Source organism: Schistocerca cancellata, chromosome 1 (genome assembly GCF_023864275.1).
Source record: "Schistocerca cancellata isolate TAMUIC-IGC-003103 chromosome 1, iqSchCanc2.1, whole genome shotgun sequence".
NCBI lineage: Eukaryota > Metazoa > Arthropoda > Insecta > Orthoptera > Acrididae > Schistocerca > Schistocerca cancellata.
The window spans coordinates 252,523,856-252,551,366 of record NC_064626.1 but is presented as its reverse complement, the minus strand read 5'-3'; the positions used below and the strand labels follow the sequence as shown (position 1 = coordinate 252,551,366).

At 43.5% G+C, this 27,511-nt stretch overlaps 1 protein-coding gene across 1 annotated transcript in view; it reads left to right on the top strand.

The window, feature by feature from the left end:
• Positions 1–27,511, top strand: part of LOC126167966 (uncharacterized) — a 147,466-nt gene that overhangs the window by 7,540 nt on the left and 112,415 nt on the right. The window contains exons 2-4 of the mRNA XM_049920523.1: positions 181–367; positions 448–600; positions 20,308–20,661. Of these exons, the coding sequence (XP_049776480.1) occupies positions 181–367; positions 448–600; positions 20,308–20,661 (694 nt within the window). The remainder of the gene's footprint in view (positions 1–180; positions 368–447; positions 601–20,307; positions 20,662–27,511) is intronic.

Genomic DNA, 27,511 nt, shown 5'->3' with positions numbered 1-27,511 from the left:
AACCCTGTCTCACTCCCTTCCCAACCACTGCTTCCCTTTCATGTCCCTCGATTCTTATAACAGCCGTCTGGTTTCTGTAGAAATTGTAAATAGCCTTTCGCTCCCTGTATTTTACCCCTGCTACCTTCAGATTTGCAAGTTTGCAGTAGTCCTAAACTCTCAGAATGCCTCTTGTTGCAGGTCGTCCCGCATGGCCCGCGTTCTGAGGGAACGGACAGAGGCTGGAGGCCTTGACAAGCTTCTCGTCGCCATTACGACTCCCCTGGCCAGTGATCTCAACTGCCTGGCCATACTGACCGATCCGTTGTACCAGGATGTGTTTACACATCCATTCTTCAAGAAAATAAGGAGCCTGCCTTATTACAAGGTTAGGAAAAATAATTTGCTCTCGCATCTTGTAATACAATTTTCCTGAATCTTCCTCCAATAAACACGTATTGCTTGCAGGTGCTGGTCGAAGAGAACGAGGAGTTGTCTGAGTGGGAGTTCAATGGGGGACCAGTCCTGAACCAGGTAAAACACGACGGCTGCGACGCCTACATCATGCTGGCCGCAAACGGGGAGCAGCTGGCGAAGCTGCTCACGTTTGGAGAAAGGTTAGTGCCACACGCTGTCTGTGATATCGGGGTGGAATTTAGGGAGCGCCGGTTACAGTTTAACGTACTGTCGACGTTGGACTTCATTTGAGGCGGCTCTCTACTCCAGTAAAACACTGGGGAAGAAATCAGTTGAGACGGCGTTGAAGGAGGAACGGTCAACCATTGAGCCACCTGACTCAGTCTCTGTTTATCCAATAACACACTCTTCTTTCAGCCAGTTTGTTATCAAGTTACCACTCCAAACGAATCTTGTAAAAGAGTTCCATACGCGACCTAGAAATCTGTATACCCATTTCTTTTTAACTGCATTGGCACTTTTGGTATAGAAATGTTCACTATACTACCTCTCTTCTGAAGGTAGAGATACGTTGACACCTTCGTTCTCAAATGTCAATCCCATTTAGATTATTGCTCTATGGCGGTTATTGGACTGTCGAACTTTTTGACGGGGTAACATTACAGAATCTGAAACTGAAGCGCAGAAGATCGAAGAGAAAAGTAGTAAATCTAAAGCAAAAGATTCGAAATAGTGTTTTAGGGCCAGCTTCACTTAAAACTAACAAGAAACTTACCATTGGTGGAGACTCTAGGAAGCAAATTACAGCTGCTAGACTTCCTTTATTGTGTTAAACTTCTAAGCTATTTTCGACTAAAATTGAACAGATAATAATGATTTATTTATTTACAGATATGACAAGCAAATCTGTGCAATATGCATGGCTACTTGAAAGAATATAGACATATTAAAAACTGAAATATACAGTATTGATAGTTGGCTGGGCTGGGGAATGGGACCAAACAGCGAGGTCATCGCTCCCATCGGATTACAAAAGGATGGGGAACGAAGCCGGCCGTGCCCTTTCAAAGGAACCACCGCGAGATTTGCCTGAAGCGATTTAGGAAAATCGCGCAAAACCTAAATCAGGATGACCGGACGCGGATTTGAACCGTCGCCCTCCGGAATGTTAGTCCAGTGTGCTAACCACTGCGCTGCTTCGCTCAGTATACAGTAGAGATTTCCTAGAGTGTTTATCCGACAGGTCGTTGTAGAGCGCAGGCCATCCTTAGCCAAGTTAAGACAGAACAGATAGTCCACACAACATCGGCAACAGTTTATAGCTGTGCAAAGATTGTCTTTACGAAAATCTTGTTGTTGTTGTGATCTTCAGTCCAGAGACTGGTTTGATGCAGCTGTCCATGCTACTCTATCCTGTGCAAGCTTCTTCATCTCCCAGTATCTACTGCAACCTACATCCTTGTGAATCTGCTTAGTGTATTCATCTCTTGGACTCCCTCTACGATTTTTACCCTCCACGCTGCCCTCCAATACTAAATTGGTGTTTGGTGATCCCTTGATGCCTCAGAACATGTCGCACCAACCGATCCCTGCCTCTAATCAAGTTGTGCCCCAATTCTAGTCAATACGTCCTCATTAATTACGTGATCTACCCATCTAATCTTCAGCATTCTTCTGCAGCACCACATTTCGAAAGCTTCTATTCTCTTCTTGTCCGAACTATTTATCGTCCATGTTTCAATTCCATACATGGCTACACTCCATACAAATACTTTCAGAAACAACTTCCTAACACTTAAATCTATACTCGATGTTAACAAGTTTCTCTTCTTCAGAAACGCTTTCCTTGCCATTGCCAGTCTACGTTTGATATCATCTCTACTTCGACCATCATCAGTTATTTTGCTCCCCAAATAACAAAACTCCTTTACTACTTTAAGTGTTTTATTTTCTAGTCTAATTCCCTCAGCGTCACCCGACTTAATTCGACTACATTCCATTATCCTCGTTTTGCTTTTGTTGATGTTCATCTTATATCCTCCTTTCAAGACACTGTCCATTCCATTCAACTGCTCCTCCAGGTCCTTTGCTGTCTCTGACAGAATTGCAATGTCTTTACGAAAATATGTAATCATACACGATTAAATATATATATGAAAAACACAAGTAGTATGAAATGAAATACACAAAGAAGCTCTTGACAAACGACTCTTGTATTACATTGAACTCAGAGAATAAAAGTATAAAAATTGGGTGGCCAAAACACTGTTATGTTACATGGACAAAATAACTGATGCACGAGAAAAAAAGGGAGCAGAGGGGAGGAAGGACTCAATGGAATATGAGTGGGGAGCAGGTGCAGTTTACAAAACGCGTATTGTCTTATGGTGAGGAAAACATTAACTGGCTACAGTACTTTAGCAGAGGTGGATAATACACTGCACAACACAATAAAAGGACAACTTTTTCGAAAGCCAGTGTTTGTCTCGCACTGCGACGCAGAACTTGGAAAGGTACCTACAGTCTTCTTCTGTAACGGTACACAAGCGTAGCGCGCTGAAACTGCACTCTCGGTCTCAGCGACGCTTCCAACATCATGCGAAAAAAGCCAGAGCTCAGAAGTTCATGTAAGGTGTAATTTGGGTTAATGGTGCCACATTGGGACCAAATTTCACCACAATTCTGCCCAACACTTCGTGGACGTGTCACTCGATTGGGAGGTCCTCTCTCTTACCCATATTTCACCTCTTCTTTTGACGCCTCTGCGATGGAGGTCAGCACTGCACGTCCAACGTAGAAATCACGCGGTTTTTTTTTATGGATGGCTGACGAGCAAATATTTTATGTGCACCGCCGCTCAGTATCGACACGAAAAGATTTCAGGGAGTGGCATAAAAGGCATCGATGAAACCACTCCTTCCCCTGGGGCGTTGATTCCCCCACATTTCGCGGTGGAACGACAGTTCGCAGTGCGACGGGCAACAGTATGACTATCGATTGGCGACTCCATGGAGTGTCCTGTGCACCACGACCAGATAATGGATATACTTGGAAGGAGAGACAGCATTGGTCGTATTTTTTTTGTTTTATTAACCGCAAAATCGATTTTCGGTCACTTAGTGACCATCCTCAGTGCTGTAATATACAGTTTAAATTGGTAGGCACTGGTGTCAACAAGCTTGTTGACACCAGTGCCTACCAATTTAAACTGTATATTACAGCACTGAGGATGGTCACTAAGTGACCGAAAATCGATTTTGCGGTTAATAAAACAAAAAAATACGACCAATGCTGTCTCTCCTTCCAAGTATGACTATCTTCACATCCTTTGACACTGCTGGCACTCCCGGACGATTCAACGCTTCTGTAAGGACAACGTGGGTCAGGAACCCCACTGAAAGTAATCACACTCCTTCGGAGTGTAGCACGACCGACCATTTGCTCTAGTTTATAGGGTAGAACTACTAGGGACCGTTCAAAACCATGCGAAGAAATTTGAACGTGATCCGAAGCAGCAAAGGGTATTTATACTTTTTCAGTCCTCCTGTTTCGCGCCCTCCTGCGGCGTCATCACAGAGGGAGTGGAAGGGGTGGGAGTTTACGTCATTGACACATGCGTGAATAAAACGACAATGGGTCCCTCTAAGACGCCCCCACCCTCCCCCTCCCCCCAAATGTACCTTATTATGGGACACAAGAATAAAAACATGAAAATACTACTTAAATGACAATGTTTCAGCTCATAATGTCACAAACAGACACAACAGTTACTAACAAGGGAATCTCCTCATCGCACCCTCCTCAGATTTAGTTATAAGTTGGCACAGTGGATAGGCCTTGAAAAACTGAACACAAATCAATCGAGAAAACAGGAAGAAGTTGTGTGGAACTATGAAAAAAATAACCAAAATATACAAACTGAGTAGTCCATGCGCAACATCAAGGATAATGTAAACTCAGGAGCGCCGTGGTCCCGCGGTCCCGTGGTTAGCGTGAGCAGCTGCGGAGGGAGAGGTACGCCGCGCGGGATTAGCCGAGCGCTCTAAGGCGCTGCAGTCATGGACTGTGCGGCTGGTCCCGGCGGAGGTTCGAGTCCTCCCTCGGACATGGGTGTGTGTGTTTGTCCTTAGGATAATTTAGGTTAAGTAGTGTGTAAGCTTAGGGACTGATGACCTTAGCAGTTGAGTCCCATAAGATTTCACACAAATTTTTGAAATCCTCCATTCACTCACATTTGAACTTTAGCCGGCACGGTAGCTCAGCGTGTTCGGTCAGAGGGTTAGCTGCCCTCTGTAATAAAAAAAAACTGAGTTAATCGATGAACAATGAACTTAAATGGATGTCTTACAATATCCGCCCCGAGCAGATGCAACGAACAAAAAAGCGAACAAAATGAGATTAAAAAAAAAAAAACAGAGAGGTATTTGGTTCAAGTCTTCCCTCGAGTGAAAAGTTTAATTTTTTATTTTCAGACAATTATTATCTGTCCGTCCGATGCGAGGTAACTGGGCCGTAGTACGGGGACGCTACACCTAAACAAACATCGAAACACACGACGTCAGTCGACTACAGCGCACGGAAGAGAGAGTATTCCTGCTAACGAGGCTCCCTGGCTGGCAGTTGACTATTCGCTACTTTGGACGAGAGTGCCGTCACCAGTGTCGTATAGAATATATCAGACGTGTTTTCCTGTGGAGGAATCGATTGACCTATGACCTTGCGATCAAGTGTTTTCGGTTCCCATTGGAGATCCACGTCCTGTCGTCTAATAATCGCACGGTTTTGTGGTGCGGTCGCAAAACACAGACACTAAACTTATTACAGTGAACAGAGACGTCAATGAACGAACGGACAGCTTATAACTTTGCGAAAATAAAAGAAAGTAATCTTTTCACTCGAGGGAAGACTTGAACCAAGTACCTCTCGTTCCGCAGCTGCTCACGCCAACCACGGGACCACGGCGCTCCTGAGCTCACACTATCCTTGATAGTGCCTGTCTTGCACATGGGCTACTCAGTTTGTATATTTTGCTTATTTTTTTCATAATTCCACACAACTTCTTCCTGTTTTCTCGATTGATCTGTGTTCGGTTTTTCAAGGCCTATCCACTGTGCCAACTTATAACTAAATGTGGGGGGGGGGGGTGCGGTGGGGAGGTTCCCTTGTAAGAAGCCATATTTATTGGGACTATAATGGAGAAGCAGCATAAAATACTAGTCGGTTCGCCGACAGGAGTCGACAAAACGCTCTCGAAGCCAACAATAGCAGCTTCCGACATGATAAATATCGCACACGTGTGTCGGGCCTGGAATCTCACTCACTGGTGTACAGTTGTCTTCGCCGGCCGGTGTGGCCGTGCGGTTAAAGGCGCTTCAGTCTGGAACCGCGTGACCGCTACGGTCGCAGGTTCGAATCCTGCCTCGCGCATGGATGTGTGTGATGTCCTTAGGTTACTTAGGTTTAAGTAGTTCTAAGTTCTAGGGGACTTATGACCACAGATGTTGAGTCCCATATGCTCAGAGCCATTTTTTACAGTTGTCTTCAGCGATGAGTCTCACTTGAAACTGAGCCCCGATGACCAGCAAAGACAAGACATATGTGGAGATGCCCCGGACAGCAGTGGGATACGAACCTGACTGTCGTCGCCATACGGCTTGACAATCAGGACTGATGGACTGGGATGCCATTTCATTTCATAGCAGGACACATTTGGTTGTCACCCGTGGCACCCTTACAACACAGCGGTACATCGAGGATATTCTATGTCTTACTTATTCCCGGAATGATGCCCACACTTGCACGTGATCATTCAAAACGATCTACTGTCACCTTTGCTTTGGTTAGTATCTAAAAAGAATTCCGCTGAAAATGCAACAAAAGAAAAAAATTAATTTTCGCCTGTGTTGTTAAACATTTGTAACGTTCGGAGAAGCGTCATGAGTGTTGAATTTTGAGTAAAACCCACATTTCTCTTGTTGACATGTTAAAATTTCCTGCCGGCCGCAGTGGCCGAGCGGTTCTAGGCGCTTCAGTCTGGAACCGCGCTGCTGCTACGGTCGCAGGTTCGAATCCTGCCTCGGGCATGCATGTGTGTGATGTCCTTAGGTTAGTTAGGTTTAAGTAGTTCTAAGTTCAAGGGGACTGATGTCCACAGAAGTTAAGTCCCATAGTGCTCAGACCCATTTGAACCATTTTTTTAAATTTCCTTCTTCCGTCAAAACGCAGCAAAGGTTATGCAAATGTCACCTCTCTGACATGTTATGCAGACGCAGTTGCGAGAGAATTCTGAGACAGTCGGTCATTAAATAAGGAACTGAGGAAAAGTAAGGTCAATAGTTTATGAAAAAGCATATCTTCGATATGAAAAATAAACATGTAATGTCTTGACTCATCTTCTTCCAAAACCCACAGAGGCCGGCCGCAGCGGCCTAGCGGTTCTAGGCGCTTCAGTCCGGAACCGCGCTGCTGCTACGATCGCAGGTTCGAATCCTGCCTCGGGCATGGATGTGTGTGATGTCCTTAGGTTAGTTAGGTTTAACTAGTTCCAAATTATGGGGGACTGATGACCTCAGATGTTAAGTCCCATAGTGCTTAGAGCCATTTGAACCATTTGAAAACCCACAGAATTTCTCGTTTCACCGGCTATCGACGGCCCTTAAAAATTACATTCTTTCATCGAAAAAGTCTCTAGTTAGTAGAATAACATGATAAATAATGAAGTTTCGCATACTAGCAACATGACAAAATACTTTCCTCTTTCCGTGCTGTCATTGTCGAAAATCTCATTTCGATGTCTCAAACCGTTTATAAAATATTAGGGATGTTGTGGATTCTTCATTCTCGCTTTATCGCTGGCACGTGAGACCTTAAATGAGTGTGCTAAATCACATCAGTTTTCTTCAGATTGGTGACAGATTGAGGCCTCCACGCAAGTCTGAATATACTTGCAACAACATATTGTTTAATATGTACGAAACGCAAAATCATAGCGACCCCTATTTTTCATTGCAAACTTTTTCCAACTTAGTGTAGTGTCCTACTTAAAGGCAAATAACACAGTAACTATGACCATTAACGACATGATGGGCAAATCATCATGAAGCTGACAGATAAAGCTATATGTAACACAAAAATGAATTTCTTTACAGAATGGCTTCGTTCGCACTGGAGTTTATCTACCATCTCCGTAACGCTTTCGAGATTACTAAATGATCCTGTAACGAAGCGCGCTGTTCTCCGTTGGATCTTCTCTACCTCTTCTATCAAACCTATCTGGTACGGATCCCACACCGGTGAGCAGTATTCAAGCAGTGGGCGAGCAAGTGTACTGTAACCTTCTACCTTTGTTTTCGGACTGCATTTCCTTAGGATTCATCCAATGAATCTCAGTCTGGCATCTGCTTTACCGACGATTAATTTTCTATGGTCATTCCATTTTAAACCACTCCTAATGCCTACTCCCAGATAATTTATGGAATTAACTGCTTCCAGTTGCTGACCTGCTATATTGTAGCTAAATGATAAAGGATCTTTCTTTCTATGTATTCGTAGCACATTACACTTGTTTACATTGAGATTCAATGGCTATTCCCTGCACCATGCGTCAATTCGTTGCAGATTCTCCTGCATTTCAGGACAATTTTCCTTTGTTACAACCTCTCGATATACCACAGCATCATCCGCGAAAAACCTCAGTGAACTTCCGATGTTATCCACAAGGTCATTTCTGTACATTGTGAATAGCAGCGTTCCTACGACACTCCCCTGCGGCACACCTGAAATCACTCTTACTTCGGAAGACTTCTCTCCGTTGAGAATGACATGCTGCGTTCTGTTATCTAGGAGCTCTTCAATCCAATCACACAATCGGTCTGATAGTCCATATGCTGTTACTTTGTTCATTAAACGACTGTGGGGAACTGTATCGAACGCCTTGCGAAAGTCAAGAAACAGCATCTACCTGGCCCTCTGAGTCTCGTGGACGAACAGCGCAAGATGGGGTTCATACGATCGTCTTTTTCGAAACGCATGCTGATTCCTACAGAGTATATTTCTAGTCTCCAGTAAAGTCATTATACTCGAACATAATACGTGTTCCAAAATTCTGTAACTAATCGACGTTAGAGATATAGGTCTGTAGTTCTGCACATCTGTTCGACGTCCCTTCTTGAAAACGGGGATGACCTGTGTCCTTTTCCAATCTTTTTGAACGCTACGCTCTTCTAGAGACCTACGGTACACCGCTGCAAGAAGGGGGGCAAGTTCCTTCGCTTCTTTTGAAGCGAACCATTCAGCGAGCCATTTTCGTACATTCTCATACCAATTGGTGCGTTGTTCAGCGAGGCGTAGTCCCAATGATTCAGACAGATGGTAATTGGACAGATCCAAGTCTGGAGAATACGCCGCATGCCCTAGTATTTCCCAATTGAACGCCTCGGTGTGATGGGGCGTTATCATGGAGTAATGTGACATATTCCTTTCGTTTTTCACGTGATGCACGATTTAAATCGATCATTTGCTCTTGGTAGCGATCAGCGTTAACGGTTTCACCAGATTTTAGCAGCTCATAATAGATGACACCCTTCTTATCCCACCAAACACAGAGCATTGTCTTCTTTCCAAAGCAATTTGGTCTCGCAGCGGATGACAATGGTTTGCCTGGATTCACCCATGATTTACGACGCATTTTGCATCACCTGTCACTACTCGATGGAGAAACGACTTTCTTTTGTATCTGGCGAGTAGCATTTCACAAGTGGTTTTTCGAGTTGCTTGCTGTCTTTCATTTAGTTCATGTGGAACTCGTTTACCAACTTTCTGCACTTTTCCCATAGCTTTCAACCGAAGAGAAACGGCTTTCTGCGTCACATTCAATTGCTCCCCGAGTTTCTGTTGAGTCTGAGTATCATCTTCATCCAATACGGCCTGCAATTCATTATCTTCGAAATTTTTCGGTGGTTTTCCGCTTTCGTCATTTCTCACGTCTAAATCACCACTTTTGAATTTTTTGAACCACTCGAAACACTGTATTTTCCCAAGAGCATGTTTGCCGAAAGCTTTGACAAGCATTCGATGCGATTCTGCAGCAGTTTTTTTCAAATGATAAAAGAAAATCAATGCTGTCCGCAAATAGTAGTTCGTAGGCACAAAAGTCGACATGTTTACAGGTTTGAAACAGACACCGATGTATGGAACCTGGATTACTGCGTGTTGACATTCGTCGTCAGCCGTCACAGGAAGCAGATGGCGTTGGAGACGCGGTCTCATGGGCTCTACACTGACGGCTACCACCATCTATAGGGAAATTCTGGTTTCATACTGCTACACCTGGTTATTATTCATTTATTTAGCGTATGGCGCTACACACATGGTTTACACTTATTACATTATGAAATTATATGATAAAATACACTGTAAAATACATAAGTGAAGGATACATATTCAGATAAAATATAAAACATAAACACAATAAAAAGTAACGTCACAGCAGATATTTTGCGTTACACAAGTCTTCAAATTCTGACGTCCAAATTGGCGATCCATTCGAGGCAGGGCGGTGTGGCGTTGAAGAAGTCAGCCCGACTACCCTAGTAGGCTCTTAATTCACAGTCCTGAGCGATGTGCTGTATTGTTTGATTAGGTGCTCCACAGTCACAGATAGAGCTGGGAAGCTTTCTCCACTGATGTAGATTGTGTGCACATAGTCCACGTCCTGTTCGGATTCTGTTTAGGCTTTTCCATAGCTGTCATGGAAGATCAAAGCCCTTAGGTTTCTCTGATGGACAGATAAGTTCACGGTTGTCAGGGGAGGCACTATCACTCCAGCTCTCGTGCCATTTAGTATCCATGCTGAAGTTGGCAGCTGATAGTTGTTGGGCCAGTCTTAAAGGGGGATTTCTGGAGCGGAGTCGTGTTCTTTCCAAAGTTGGGACATCTTCATGGATAGGAAGAAGGGGGTTATTCATTATTTTTGTGTATTCCTTCATCAGAGCTTATTGTCTTCGCAGGGAGGGTGGAGCTATATGATGGAAGCCAATATGGTGTAGTCTTTATGCATCCAGTTATGGTTCTCATAGCAACGTTGAGCTGGGTGTCCACCTTGTTTACATGCTTGCTGGTTAACCACGCTGGTGCACAGTACTCGGCTGCAGAGTACACTAAGGCGAGTGCAGATGTTCGTAGTGTGTCTGCTGCTGCTCCCCAGTTCGTGCTGCAGAGCCTCCGAATGAGGCTGTTCCGTGAGCTTATTTTATTGGATAAATTTTCCAGGTGTCTTTTGAAGGATAATGTCCTATCTAGAGTGACCCCCAGGTGCTTTGGATATGGCTGATATCGCAGTTGACTGTTATTCATATGAACCTTCAGCTCATATCCCGCCATTCTGTTGTTCAAATGAAAACAGCTGACTTCAGTCTTGGTGGGATTTGGTATTAGCCTCCATTTGGTGAAATACTCATGCATTTTGTTTAGGTCAGTTGTGAGGATGTTTTCAATGTCTTCAAACTGCTTGCTTTGGATAGCTAGGGCTGCATAGCTGAACTTCCTTGAGATGGTTTCAGGCAGGTCAGAGATGTGAAGATTAACACGTTCACTGCCACTGTAATTGGCCTTGCGTTGCCACGTAACCAATTATTTTTTAAATAGAATCTCAAACTGTATTGCTAAAATAATATAAAATTTATTTATTTTATAAGTAAATGATAAAATTTACTCATGTGAATCAAATTTTTTTGGGGCGCACTAAGATGTCAGTGGCATATCAGGCCACATTCTGTAGTGGGTGGCCATGGACGCGCTAGTGCGTCGCGTTTATTTTTCCTAATAATTGTGACAGTTTAGAGTACTACATTTTTATTTTATATTCAAAAATAAAACGAAACATCATACTGGCAAACGACATACTTATTGAACAAAAAATGCAGAATAAACAGCATTCAAAAACAAACACAAGATCTTGAAGAAACTTCCGTAATACAATGTTTGTCAATGCTCAGGAAAGATACAACCAAGAACTTCACCGATTACACTCAAACAAATAAAATAAATATCAAGTTCAACAATAGTACCTACACATAACTTAAAACGTCCCCTTAGAAAAATTATACATGACTGTGATTAAACTGACACACAATATTTTTAGCGCAACGCAATCTGACTTTCAAAAATCCCTACAAAAGAGTGGCCCTGACTAACATTAACCTATACCTTTCACAAATCACTTACCTCACAAAAATCTTCGTTACTCGAACTACTGCAATACAGCGAGCGCCACTACTGTCAGCTAAATAAAAGATTCAAACTACTAAAGGCACTAACTACTGATAGGAATAGTTAGCAAATGAAAGATTTTGATAGAGAACAAACAATGTATTTACCTTAATAGTCATAATATATATAGCAGTTCATGACATCCTATTGACATAACAGAGTCCAAAAAACTTTCGTCGGCATTGTAATACATTCATGCATTTACATACATTTCATAACTCTTAAAGTACGATTCTTGGTTTCCAACAAACTTTTTCACAAACCAGAGTCCCTAGCCACTACTCATTATTCCTTACCTTATTCGCCGACACTTCTTCAATATGTCATCATAACAGATACGTAGCATAATCAAATTCCTCATATAACATCAGCTTATTGATCATAAACATACCTCAACAGCATAATACACATCGTCGTCGTAAAAATAACATCATAACACCTCTGTCAAATCTCAAAAACGTCGTAGCTTTCTGCAATAATGTCAAAACCTAAAAAAATTCTCTACTCATTTCAAGAGTGTCATCTACCTCAAACGTTCTTTAAAATCATGCTCCCTTACCAAATACATCATTCAAAGCTCTTATAGTATCACAATGGTTCCGAAAAAATATGAAGAGTTCACACAGTACAGACAAAATACAATTTCATAAGTGTGAAGTTACCCAACTGTGTAATTGCGTAAACATCTGTCACTGCCATAGTAAAAAGTTTGTCTCTCTCAGTTAAATGATCAGATAGCTGTGTAATTTATGTGTTAGCGAAATATGGTACCGATGTGTAAAGTTGTATAAGCAAATACCATATTAGCTAGGGCTCCCTGTGCTTGCTACGCACATGGTACACAAAGTAAGCGTGTACCCCCCTGAGGATTAATGTAATTATACCCTCAGGTGTTACAGATTACAACAATGGAATGAAATGTATTACGGAAAACCTTTGTATCATTGTACTTCAAATATCTTTAAAAATAAATGATTTAAGTACAAAATTAATCACTCAAATACGTGTCCTGTAGCGCTAAATGTGAGTCTTGCTGTAAGATAATCTCTGTGGAAGTGTCGTAGTTATCGTCCTCCGAAAGCTAAGTTCTGCAGAAGCCAATGTACTTACCTCATGATAAACAAAAGTGAAATACTTTGCGTATAGATATCTTAGTTATTACTCTTATTGCCGTGATGAAGAAAGTACTGTGCTGTAACGTGTTGTTGTGCTACGGAAAAGGCTGTGTCATAGTAGCTATACCACAAAGATACTATTAAACATGTTTTACTTTCCAGAAGAATTCAGAAAAACTGTGCAGATATAAAACAGAAACACCGCAAAAGCAACATTGTAAATTGTCACTCATTAGTAGCGTCGTGATAAAATCGTGTAGCTGTCAAAGAAACCAAATGCTAAGTCATCTTTAGTCCCACAGAAAGTACTTCAAATCCAGAATGTATTTTCAAGGAAACCAAAATGTTGCATTAAAATCTCATTAGCAGTACCAGTATATGATCTAAGTATGTAAGCCTTATAGTCGTTCCGTAATCATGCAACTAACAAGCAAGAATGCACACACACAATAACACTGTGTCGTCTGTTCCCAATAACAATGCATTCGTAATTTCTGTTTAAATAAGTTCTCTTGGTTCTTGACTGGATATTTAACTTCAAACATTGTTGCATGTTAACAGATTCTAAGTCTGACAAAGCATACTAGCAATGTAAAGTGGAAAGTTATATGGCAAAGACAAAGTTAAAAAGCAGATTATCTTTCAATAAAGGGTTTTACATGTGAAATGTGGTGTAAACCTTTACTCTTCCTAGTACGCAGAGTTTCAACTTCAACGCAATTATCATGTGGTATACGTCGGATTCTGTAAGGTCCATTGTAAACTAGAAAGAATTTGTGACTCAAGTGTTTGTCTCTGGTGTTGTTCCATTGTGTCTAACTTTTGCAGCCTTTGTCCCATTTGTTGCATTAACTGTAATAACAGTGCACTGGTGTCTGAAACATGTTCCTCAGTGCTTTTCGGCAGTGAATTTGCACCGGCAACATTCACATTTTGACAAGCAGAAAATGTGTCTTGACTTATTTGAGAATACGGTGAGGACCCAAAACCTGAATCTACAGTATTTGCGAAATTGTGTCCTGTCATTTCGGATTCCTGAGGCGAGCTGTTGCCGACCGATCGATCGATAATGCTTCCCTGTTCACTACCTGTTTCACTGTCTACACCATTATTTGCCGCCCGCTCCATTTCCGTATGCACAATTACCAAATTACTACTTCGAATGTCTGTTAATTCATTACACTGTGGTGCTGATAAGCTACGCTCGTAGTCACTATTGTTTCTCAGTTTACTTTGGAGCCTAGTGTTACGTTTTTCACACGCCATTATTGTCACAATATTTCACACGATAACACAGAAAAGCACAATTTGAAGAGCAAAAATAAGAGAACACATTAACATAGCACTGAAAATAATATGTAGTTAATTGCAAGCGCAGCTGCGAAATACTTGGTGCAAATCTACATGCATGCCACAACTGTTTTACTGTACAACAATGAAAGACTGCAACTACAAAGGAGATTCTCTCTAAAATTATGTGCTAGCAATAAACAATAGCTACACTAATTACACAAACTACAAGAAAAAAATCAGAAGATTCCAGTGAGGTATCCTGGCAGGGTCGCCATATGAAACGTCCCCTTAGAAAAATTATACATGACTGTGCTTAAACTGACACACAATATTTTTAGCGCAACGCAATCTGACTTTCAAAAATCCCTACAAAAGAATGGCCCTGACTAACATTAACCTATACCTTTCACAAATCACTTACCTCACAAAAATCTTCGTTACTCGAACTTCTGCAATACAGCGAGCGCCACTACTGCCAGCTAAATAAAAGATTCAAACTACTAAAGGCACTAACTACTGATAGGAATAGTTAGCAAATGAAAGATTTTGATAGAGAACAAACAGTGTATTTACCTTAATAGTCATAATATATATAGCAGTTCATGACATCTATTCGTACAAATGTACTGTTTCTGATGGACACACCTCCAGATTATCCATTCTCAAAAATCCGCCATCTCACTTCCCCACATCCACCACTGCTGGCGGCTCACCTGCAACTGCGCAACGCTACGCGCTGTTAACATCCAGCTGCCCAACACTAGAATAGCCAACAACAAAGCAAATCAGCCACAGACTGTACACAGCACAGCCAGTGATTTTCATACTGAGCGCTATGTGGCGTTACCAATAAAAAAAACCTATACAGTCTACTTACAAACTGTCGAAAAATGAAGGAACAACGGAAGTGCTATCTGCCTTTAGAGTTGGTGAATAAGACAACAATTCAAACAATACCCTGCTTTATTTGGGCAATTTGGGCACTCGTAAATCGTGTCTGTTCGTTGTCCTCGGCTGGCGCTTGATCTGCACTTTTTTCTCGGTGTTTTTGATTTTCCAGTTGATTCTCGTTTTACCACAACATGTTGGGGATTTCTGGCTGGCCGTTCTACCTGTTTTTGTGACAACAGTGCTCTTATAATACTGAGTCTGAATTCCTGGAACGGCATTTTTATGCCAGAATACTTATCGTGTAGGGCATGCGCGTTTGTCAGCATCATTTCCATAACAAGGATAAAAGGTTTCTTGTAACAGCGTATAGTTTTTCGTTCCGAGAGGTAATATGGTAACATCTGATCGTGCCGATCAACTCCCGACATAAATTTATTCTAATTTACAATGGCCTAGGGCTTAGATTTCTTCTCCTTTCTTTTGTTTTCAACTTCAACCATTTCATTTGCAAATGCATTAGAAATGGTTCAAATGGCTCTGAGAACTATAGGACTTAACATCTGTGGTCATCAGTCCCCTAGAACTTAGAACTACTTAAACCTAACTAACCTAAGGACATCACACACATCCATGCCCGAGGCAGGATTCGAACCTGGGACCGTAGCGGTCACGCGGTTCCAGACTGAAGCCCCTAGAACCGCCTAGAACCGCACGGCCACACCGTCCGGCTAAATGCATTAGAAATGTAGCAAGCCTCCCTCTTATCACGCCACTTACCTATCATAACTCCTTCCACAAATCTGGCAACGGCTTCACCTTTTCGTAATTTTGCCTTGTTTATTTCCTTGGTTGTATCCTTCCTACTCGCCCTCAGAGTTCCCGTGCAATGAGTCTTCTTATCCCGGAGCAACTTAGCCAATGCGGAACTATTGTAGTAATTGTCCATGTACACGTGGTGACCAGCATTCAACTTTTCATCCAGTAAATGAAGAGCAATTTTTTGCGCATGGCCTCTTCCTCCTAAATCGTCCAGCATGCCAATGTATACCGCGAATTTTAGGACCATACCAGTGGGAGTTGTCAAAATATATAGCTTTATGCCATATTTGTACTTTTTACTTTTGATGTATTGGCAGAAAAGTAATCTTCCACGCCAAAGGTTCATTGATTCGTCCAGTGACAGTTCCCGTCCAGTGTTGTACACATGGCACATCCTTTCATTGAAAAAAATTGATAACATGACGTATTTTATACAACCTGTCGGACGGTTTTGGATCGCCCTGTTTTGGATTTTCAGAAAAATACAATGAATGTAGTATCAGTAGAAAACGATTTCGTGAAATACTATCGGCAATTCCTTTCACGTGAAATAAAGGGTCCATTTTCCAATAGTCCTGCAACTTCCTCATCTTTACGTTTCCCATGTGCAGGAAAACCTCCCAAGAACACTAACAATTCGCAAACCGCAACATCTTTCCAACAATTTATTCGTGATTGTTCTTTGGTTCCCACAGAAAGGAATAATTCAATTGCATTTCGATTTGTTCCTTCTACAACTTTCAATAGAAATTCGTCCGTCAGCAAACGACGAAAATAATCTAAGGGAGTGTTTCGCGTTGGTTGCACTAGTAGTCCCTCATTTTTTATAAACGGGCAATCTACATCTACATATACATCCATACTCCGCAAGCCACCTGACGGTGTGTAGCGGAGGGTACCCTGAGTACCTCTATCGGTTCTCCCTTCTATTCCAGTCTCGTATTGTTCGTGGAAAGAAGGATTGTCGGTATGCTTCTGTGTGGGCTCTAATCTCTCTGATTTTATCCTCATGGTCTCTTCGCGAGATATACGTAGGAGAGAGCAATATACTGCTTCACTCTTCGGTGAAGGTATGTTCCCGAAACTTTAACAAAAGCCCGTACGGAGCTACTGAGCGTTTCTCTTGCAGAGTCTTCCACTGGAGTTTACCTATCATCTCCGTAACGCTTTCGAGATTACTAAATGATCCTGTAACGAAGCGCGCTGCTCTCCATTGGATCTTCTCTATCTCTTCTATCAACCCTATCTGGTACGGATCCCACACTGCTGAGCAGTATTCAAGCAGTGGGCGAACAAGCGTACTGTAACCTACTTCCTTTGTTTTCGGATTGCATTTCCTTAGGATTCTTCCAATGGATCTCAGTCTGGCATCTGCTTTACCGACGATCAACTTCATGTGATCATTCCATTTTAAATCACTCCTAATGCGTACTCCCAGATAATTTATGGAATTAACTGCTTCCAGTTGCTGACCTGCTATTTTGTTGCTAAATGATAAGGGATTTATCTTTCTATGTATTCGCAGCACATTACACTTGTCTACATTGAGATTCAATAGCCATTCCCTGCACCATGCGTCAATTCGTTGCAGATCCTCCTGCATTTCAGTACAATTTTCCATTGTTACAACCTCTCGATACACCACAGCATCATCTGCAAAAAGCCTCAGTGAACTTCCGATGTCATCCACCAGGTCATTTATGTATATTGTGAATAGCAACGGTCCTATGACACTCCCCTGCGGCACACCTGAAATCACTCTTACTTCGGAAGACTTCTCTCCATTGAAAATGACATGCTGCGTTCTGTTATCTAGGAACTCCTCAATCCAATCACACAATTGGTCTGATAGTCCATATGCTGTTACTTTGTTCATTAAACGACTGTGGGGAACTGTGTCGAACGCCTTGCGGAAGTCAAGAAACACGGCATCTACCTGGGAACCCGTGTCTATGGCCCTCTGAGTCTCGTGGACGAATAGCGCGAGCTGGGTTTCACACGACCGTCTTTTTCGAAACCCATGCTGATTCCTAAAGAGTAGATTTCTAGTCTCCAGAAAAGTCATTATACTCGAACATAATACGTGTTCCAAAATTCTACAACCGATTGACGTTAGAGATATAGGTCTAGAGTTCTGCACATCTGTTCGACGTCCCTTCTTGAAAACGGAGATGACCTGTGCCATTCCAATTGGCTCGCTTTCCCATCCAATACTTGTATCAGCTACTTTACCACTTGTTACCACTCCTTCTGTCCTTCCCCTGTTGCTTGGATTCACAGCCATTTCTACAGTCTCATCTAAAGCAAACTCGGCTCCGTCAGAGTCTTCACTGGATTCCCACCCGTCCTCCCCACTTGCCAATTCCGTTTCCGAATCGCTTTCTTCTAATATTCGTATTAATTCCGCATCCGTTAGTTTTTTACGTTTATTGTGTCTTATATTTTACGCTTCTTAGGTTCTGAAGGGCCCGCCGTGTCACGATTGTTTTCCAGTTTCAGCCCCACAACAGAGAAAAACTGTAGGGAAAAAACGCGAACCGCACCCCGACTAAACCGTGGTGCCCCGCAACAGCTGGGTCTCTCGACGCGCAGCCGCGTCCACGGCATGTGCACCAGTATCGGCCGGGCGCGCTCGTGCGCCGATCGCAGCGAACGTGTTAAAGAGCATTGGTGCTAAAACTGATCCTTGAGGCAGTCCATTGTTCAGTTTCCTCCGTTTGCTTATGTCATTACCCTGTATCACCTGGAAGTATCTACCCGAAAGCATGTTGTTGATAAGTCTCGTGTCATACGGCAGGGGATTACTTTTATCAGTTTGTGTAGAAGTTCTTCCTTCCATACAATGTCATAGGCAGCCGTTAGGTCTACGAAAGCTACCACAGTCCTTTTTTGTTTTTGAAAACCTGCTAAAAAAAATGGGTGCGCTACGCAGGGAGCTGCGGCTGAGCAGCCGCGCACTGCTTAGGGAAATTGGGGTTTCATACAGTTGCACCTGGTATGGGTGTGCTACGACGTGCCCTTAGCGCTAGGATTTCACCCGGAACAAGTCCCGCCCATTCACCTCCCTCCATGCCTATCCATAGTGTAACGTCCTCCCCTAAACAGCCGCCAGTTCCGCAAACTGGAAGCTACATCAAAGTTGTTATCGTCACAGTCCAACACATGTTACACTGTGATGAAATTCAGTAATGATAAGAAATTTAAGTTTTTCTAGATAGTAATATAATATGAATCTGCATTATTAAAGAAATAAAAATATTTATAGAGAATTGAAAGCATCGCCAGCAATAGAAAACAAAAAATAACGTGATGTTATTTAAGGGCAATAAGAACAAATTTTCATTAACTAATTCACTTATTATAATACGGTTATTTGAGGGAAACAGCAGAGCAAACATACAATGCGAAAACAGTGGTCTTGAATCTGTCATGTCGGTAGTAAAGACACGGATGCAGTCGAATAAACTCTGTTGTCTAAAATCAACGACATATAGAAATAGGTGAAAGTCGTTTTGTTTATGTAGTAGCTCATAAAAATTAAAGAATATAAGAATTCCATAAAGTAGAAATGCCTAACGAAAGCAGTAAGATATTTGCTTAGATGACATATTTCGTTAGTATTTGCATGGGTAATGGGTGAATTTTAACTTGTAAATTCTTCCAATGCCATACCTGCGCATTATAAACGAGGTTATAAAGAATTGTCGTTGTTTCTGTGTGATTAGTGTCCTATATGCTGTTGCAAACGTCTCAGGAAAATAATGTGTCGTTATTCTTTGTCCTTTCTGTTTTTAACCAAAAGATTTATTAATTTCGTAAATGTCATTCAAACCATTTTTTAAAAATAATAATGATGATGTGTATGTTTGTCACAGAGTAGTTATGGAGGAGATAAATGCTGCAGCGTTTCACGGCTGTGCTACTTCTTCTTCCACCCCTAAAGCTTTTCAGCAAAACTAGTCAGTGAATAACACACAAAAACAGCTTGGATCGATCTAGCAAGAACAAAGTAATTTTGATGCCCTCCGGAAGTATAGTGAACATTGATGCTTGTTTCACATATACTGTCTGAGTTCTGAAACTTAAGTGTCATGTACACTGTGTTTCCTCTTTCTTCAAGCAAATTATTCTTTGAGTTTAAGTTTTTCCTGTTTTAGCTTTGGGTGCTTTTTCTCTAGAAGTATGTTTCTTCGTAGGCTATTCATCTGGATACTGAGTTCTCGTATTCAAAGAATTCTGTGCTAAACTGTTTTCTTTTATTTTTGCTGTGGAAGTACCTGGCACAGCTGAGGACAATTGTGCACGTTTTTTCGTAACGTATCTTTTAACTATCTGGCAAAATTTAAGACCTAACAAGATATTAATTTAACATTCACACCAACTGCAGCCAAACGCGGCAAGCCACGTGGGTCAACTGAAACGATGCCTAGGCGCCGAACAAAGACCGGGGAAACCGGGGTTGAGTGGGCGGGACTTGCTCCGGGTGAAATCCTAGCGCTAACGATTCCTCGCGCTACGCAGGGAGCGGCGGCTGAGCAGCCGCGCGCTGCTGCTGCTGCTGCACGACGACCGGCTGTTGGCGCGGCCGCTGCTCGGCCTGTGGCGCAAGCTGGTGGACGTGGTGTTCCTGCGGCGCTACGGCGGCGCCCGGCGCGACGCTTGGTTCGAGCTGTCGACGGTGCCGTTCCCGGCCAGGGCGCGTTTCCCGCTGGTGCTGCGTCGCCTCGACACGTGGAAGCGCGGCCGCCTGCACTCGGGCCGCGACCTGTTCCGCGACAAGGCTGCCAACCTGCGCGGGCAGCCGCTCGTCGCCGCCACCTTCGACAACGTCCCCGCGGCCCTGCGCTCCGACGCCGGCTTCACTGGCCTCGAAGTCGAGGTACGAGCTGCCGCTGTAGTCGGGTCGCGTCTTCAAGAAGGGTCGTCGAGCAGATGCGCAAAACTATGGACCTATATCTCTGACGTCGGTCTGTTGTAGAATTTTAGAACATGTTTTTTGCTCGAGTATCATGTCGTTTTTGGAAACCCAGAATCTACTCTGTAGGAATCAACATGGATGGATTCCGGAAACAGCGATCGTGTGAGACCCAACTTGCTTTATTTGTTCATGACACCCAGAAAATATTAGATACAGGCTCCCAGGTAGATGCTATTTTCCTTGACTTTCGGAAGGCGTTCGATACAGTTCCGCACTGTCGCCTGATAAACAAAGTAAGAGCCTACGGAATATCAGACCAGTTGTGTGGCTGGATTGAAGAGTTTTTAGCAAACAGAACACAGCATGTTGTTATCAATGGAGAGACGTCTACAGACGTTAAAGTAACCTCTGGCGTGCCACAGGGGAGTGTTATGGGACCAATGCTTTTCACAGTATACATAAATGACCTAGTAGATAGTGTCGGAAGTTCCATCCGGCTTTTCGCGGATGATGCTGTAGTATACAGAGAAGTTGCAGCATTAGAAAATTGTAGCGAAATGCAGGAAGATCTGCAGCGGATAGGCACTTGGTGCAGGGAGTGGCAACTGACCCTTAGCATAGACAAATGTAATGTATTGCGAATACATAGAAAGAAGGATCCTTTATTGTATGATTGTATGATAGCGGAACAAACACTGTTAGCAGTTACTTCTGTAAAGTATCTGGGAGTATGCGTGCGGAACGATTTGAAGTGGAATGATCATGTAAAATTAATTGTTGGTAAGGCGGGTACCAGGTTGAGATTCATTGCGAGAGCCCTTAGAAAATGTAGTCCATCAACAAAGGAGGTGGCTTACAAAACACTCGTTCGACCTATGCTTGAGTATTGCTCATCAGTGTGGGATCCGTACCTGATCGGGTTGACGGAGGAGATAGAGAAGATCCAAAGAAGAGCGGCGCGTTTCGTCACAGGGTTATTTGGTAACCGTAATAGCGTTACGGAGATGTTTAGCAAACTCAAGTGGCAGACTCTGCAAGAGAGGCGCTCTGCATCGCGGTGTAGCTTGCTGTCCAGGTTTCGAGAGGGTGCGTTTCTAGATGAGGTGTCGAATATATTGCTTCCCCCTACTTATACCTCCCGAGGAGATCACGAATGTAAAATTACAGAGATTCGAGCGCGCACGGAGGCTTTCAGACAGTCGTTCTTCCCGCGAACCATATGCGACTGGAACAGAAAAGGGAGGTAATGACAGTGGCACGTAAAGTGCCCTCCGCCACACACCGTTGGGTGGCTTGCGGGGTATAAATGTAGATGTAGTGAAACGGCTAGCGAATGAGAGGTGACACTTTCCCCGGGTCGAGAAGCGACATTTCAGTCCCCCTCCTAGAATCTGGGTATGGCATTTCCATTCATTACATTGTACCCCTTGTAACCGCTCAATGTCATTCAATACGAGCACGGCGACACCCCTCGATCGACTTTAACACTCGTGGTGTCACTCGCTTTCATACATGGCAGTGGACGTTTGAAAATTCGTGACACTAGCTCAATAATCGTCAATTGATTTAAATGTATTTCCCGGCTGACTCTTAATTCAATTACTGCCGCGGGGGTGAGAAGAAAGAACACATCCTGGTAGTACCAGCATTATGCGTATTTAGATGTTCGATTAATCTGAATGGTTTGCAATATTACAGCGATTCTATTCGAACTCTATGCTGATGTACCGACAAGGACCATTTCCTCAGATAAACATGCAAGTACGTAATGGATGTTCAGTTTCTCAATATACACTCCTGGAAATTGAAATAAGAACACCGTGAATTCATTGTCCCAGGAAGGAGAAACTTTATTGACACATTCCTGGGGTCAGACACATCACATGATCACACTGACAGAACCACAGGCACATAGACACAGGCAACAGAGCATGCACAATGTCGGCACTAGTACAGTGTATATCCACCTTTCGCAGCAATGCAGGCTGCTATTCTCCCATGGAGACGATCGTAGAGATGCTGGATGTAGTCCTGTGGAACGGCTTGCCATGCCATTTCCACCTGGCGCCTCAGTTGGACCAGCGTTCGTGCTGGACGTGCAGACCGCGTGAGACGACGCTTCATCCAGTCTCAAACATGCTCAATGGGGGACAGACCCGGAGATCTTGCTGGCCAGGGTAGTTGACTTACACCTTCTAGAGCACGTTGGGTGGCACGGGATACATGCGGACGTGCATTGTCCTGTTGGAACAGCGAGTTCCCTTGCCGGTCTAGGAATGGTAGAACGATGGGTTCGATGACGGTTTGGATGTACCGTGCACTATTCAGTGTCCCCTCGACGATCACCAGTGGTGTACGGCCAGTGTAGGAGATCGCTCCCCACACCATGATGCCGGGTGTTGGCCCTGTGTGCCTTGGTCGTATGCAGTCCTGATTGTGGCGCTCACCTGCACGGCGCCAAACACGCATACGACCATCATTGGCACCAAGGCAGAAGCGACTCTCATCGCTGAAGACGACACGTCTCCATTCGTCCCTCCATTCACGCCTGTCGCGACACCACTGGAGGCGGGCTGCACCATGTTGGGGCGTGAGCGGAAGACGGCCTAACGGTGTGCGGGACCGTAGCCCAGCTTCATGGAGACGGTTGCGAATGGTCCTCGCCGATACCCGAGGAGCAACAGTGTCCCTAATTTGCTGGGAAGTGGCGGTGCGGTCCCCTACGGCACTGCTTAGGATCCTACGGTCTTGGCGTGCATCCGTGCGTCGCTGCGGTCCGGTCCCAGGTCGACGGGCACGTGCACCTTCCGCCGACCACTGGCGACAACATCGATGTACTGTGGAGACCTCACGCCCCACGTGTTGAGCAATTCGGCGGTACGTCCACCCGGCCTCCCGCATGCCCACTATACGCCCTCGCTCAAAGTCCGTCAACTGCACATACGGTTCACGTCCGCGCTGTCGCGGCATGCTACCAGTGTATGGTGGGTCTGACACACCGGTGTCAATGTGTTCTTTTTTCCATTTCCAGGAGTGTAGTTCGTCACACTCACACATTATACATGCGCGGTAAGAACAATTTCATGCATTTACATTTTTGGTGTCTCACAAAATTGGTTGTATAAATATTATGACGATACTTTGCATACAACTTCCACAGATATTGTTTATCATGTAGTCAAAAAAATGGTTCAAAGGGCTCTGAGCACTATGGGACTTAACATCTATGGTCATCAGTCCCCTAGAACTTAGAACTACTTAAACCGAACTAACCTAAGAACAGCACACAACACCCAGCCATCACGAGGCAGAGAAAATCCCTGACCCCGCCGGGAATCGAACCCGGGAACCAGGGCGTGGGAAGCGAGAACGCTACCGCACTCATGTAGTCAAGTCTACGTAATGAAGCCAAAATCGTGGATAAAATTGAAATGTAGTTTCTTTATTAACACTTTTCTTTTCACTAATTAAATAAGAAATATGAATCGGGATTGGAGGTGATGATCCTATCCTTCGTTTTTAGTATTTTAGGTCCCCGTTAATTAATATCTGGTAGTTAATAAGCGAACTATTTTTTATGCTGGCGCGTTGTTTGTATCAGTTACCCCCGCAACCGTCCAAGGATAAGATTCACCATTTTATAAAATGCAGAATTACGTAAACTATAGCTTTCCGTTGCGCACAACTTTCGTGGGTTCCACAACCATAGTAGTTTCCCAAGAGTATTTTTCCCAGCTAACACAAAGTTCGAATTATGTTGTCGGATTCATTTTCACTCCACCCGACAATAAACGTCTCTGATCACTTCGTCACACGTAATGTATTTTAAACGTGCTTGAAGAGTCTTTAAACAATCTCCTTAACGAATTTCGCAGTCGCGTACCACTTTTTCATCGACTAGCCCGATGGCGATAACTGAAGGTAGAGAGCTCAATAATGTGTTACATGTTCTTTTATATCTATTAAAAAACAAACGCGCCCCTATATCTTTCTGTCCCGCTTGGTTTTTGCTACTTTGCTTTTTATTACTTTTCATTATATTGCTTCTTACAAGGGAACCTCCTCATCGCACCCCCCCCCCCCCCCCTCAGATTTAGTTATAATTTGCACAGTGGATAGGCCTTGAAAAACTGAACACAGATCAGTCGAGAAAACAGGAAGAAGTTGTGTGGAACTATGAAAAAATAAGCAAAATATACAAACTGAGTAGTCCATGGGCAACATAGGCAACATCAAGGATAATGTGTGCTCAGTAGCGCCGTGGTCCCGTGGTTAGCGTGAGCAGCTGCGAAGCGAGAGGTCCTTGCTTCAAGTCTACCCGCGAGCGAAAAGTTTACGTACTTCATTTTTGCGAAGTTATGATCTGTCCGTTCGTTCATTGACGTCTCTGTTCACTGTAATAAGTTTAGTGTCTGTGTTTTGCGACCGCACCGCAAAACCGTGCGTTTAGTAGACGAAAGGACGTGCCTCTCCAATGGGAACCGAAAACATTTGATCCAGGAAAACAATTCTGATATATTCTATACGACAGTGGTGACGGCATGTGCGTCACATGAAAGGAATATGTTGTCGACCCACCTAACTAGCACACTTGGCGAATGGGTAAAAAGATTCTTCTGCCTTGCCCGATTTAGGTTTTCTTGTGGAAGTGATAATTATTCCCAAAAAAGTGATGAAAACATAAGAGTGTGTTACATAAACTGCAACAAATGAATGCAACAGTTTCACAGTCGCACAGTTTTCTCTGTGCTCTGGTAAAACATATGTTTTTAACGTTTTCGAATTTTTCCGTGTGTAGACCGTCAAATCCTGCATATGTCCAAGAAAATCTGAACATGTCCTGGAATTTTGGAGAGCGAAATTGATTATGTGTGAGTGCCTGAACTCTGATAATTGTCTGAAAATAAAAATTTAAATTTTTTACTGGAGGGAAGACTTGAACCAAGGACCTCTTGTTCCGCAGCTGCTCACGCTAACCACGGGACCACCTCATCCTTGCTATTGCCTATGTTGCCCATGGACTACTCAGTTTGTATATTTTGCTTATTTTTTCATAGTTCCACACAACTTCTTCCTATTTTCTCGATTGATCTGTGTTCAGTTTTTCAAGGCCTATCCACTGTGCCAAATTATAACTAAATCTGAGGGGGGTGCGATGGGGAGGTTCCCTTGTTAGTAATACTATGCAGTTATTAAAGTTTCGTATTACTTTCCCCTTTTTAATTCTTCCCCGATTTTAATTAATATGATGCTAATTGACACGCCTGCCCGCAAAGTACCGTTACACCCTCATTCTCGACGAGTCTACTAAGCTGGAGGGTAAACATTGCCGACTGCGACGAGAAATACTGCAGTTTTAGCAATCACTACATACACAGTCCAGTCACATTAATTACACCACTGGCCATTAAAACTGATACACCAAGAAGAAATGCAGATTATAGACTGGTATTCATTGGACAAATATATTATACTAGAACTGACATGTGATTACATTTTCACTCAGTTTGGGTGCATAGATCCTGAGAAATCAGTACCCAGTACACCTCTGGCCGTAATAACGGCCTTGATACGCCTGGGCATTGAGTCAGAGCTTGTACGGCGTGCCCATGCAGCTTCAACACGATACCACAGGTCATCAATAGTAAAGAAAAATTACTGTGTTGAAAATAAAAAAAACAAAACTGACGAACGGAACTCGATCCAGCGGCTTGAACGCGAACCACTTTTTTAAAAAAAATCAATTGTTCTATATTTCTCGTTGAATTTGTTCAGGGCGGACGTCCGATGACACCCGTTCAGTTTGTTCGTTGACCCGTTCGCTCAGTTCTTTTGTCAGAAAGGGTAGCTAACACTCTGACCGAACACGCTTTTTGTTTTGTTCGTTGCCGATCGTTGTGTTTGTTCGTTGCGGACGTCACATGACATCCGGTCAAGTTCGTTTGTTGATCGTTTCACTCAGTTTTTTTATTACAGAGACCGACCAGCTCTCTGATCGAACACGCTGAGCTACCGTGCCGGCACCACTCGGCTGCAGCCGCTTCATGGTGAAAATGGCCACGCATATTTGACGACCGAAATTATCTTGCGAATTTCTCAATAACGCTTGAGAAGTACACGCTACACATTTTGTTGTCCTCATGGAGTACTATGAGCGTGCGAAGTTTGCAATAAATCCGCGTTCCAAACGTCATGGCCTCCCCCTGTAAGTGTAAACTTATTGTTGTGATTTATCTTCTCTTCAGTTGTGTGAACCAGTTCATAAGTAACCACAGATGGGGCCCAATTCGTTCTTCATCGTGCACTTGATCATGTCCTTTACTGAACAGTCTGATCCATCTTCTAACCATTGAATAACTCATAGCATTTTGTCCGTAAACCTCGCAGAATTGCCAATGAATTTCCTTTGGTTTAACTTTCTTTCATTTAGAAAAGGAATCACAGATCTGCTTTCACACGCGGCGGCATTTTCAATTACGGCTGACATTATAAAGAAGCACTACAAAGCACACGTCGGCAGCAGCGATCTGAAAATGGCGTGCATGTCTTCTCCTTGAGTCAGAGTAACTGCCGCGCATATTCGGAACTGCGATCGTAGCGCTGCCGTAGATAGAAATAGAAATTGAACTTACTTTGTGGACGACCCTCGTACAGGTCCTAAGTCGCTGCTATACAATTGCCTGATCCTGATGCTGCTGTTCAACTGGGCCACCACCGGTCGGGCGGGGCGCTTATGTCGTCTTCCCGTAATGGCCGCTGCTATCGCCTTGTCGTCCTGGAGAGGGGATGGCCAGCGTGCATTTGGCTGACG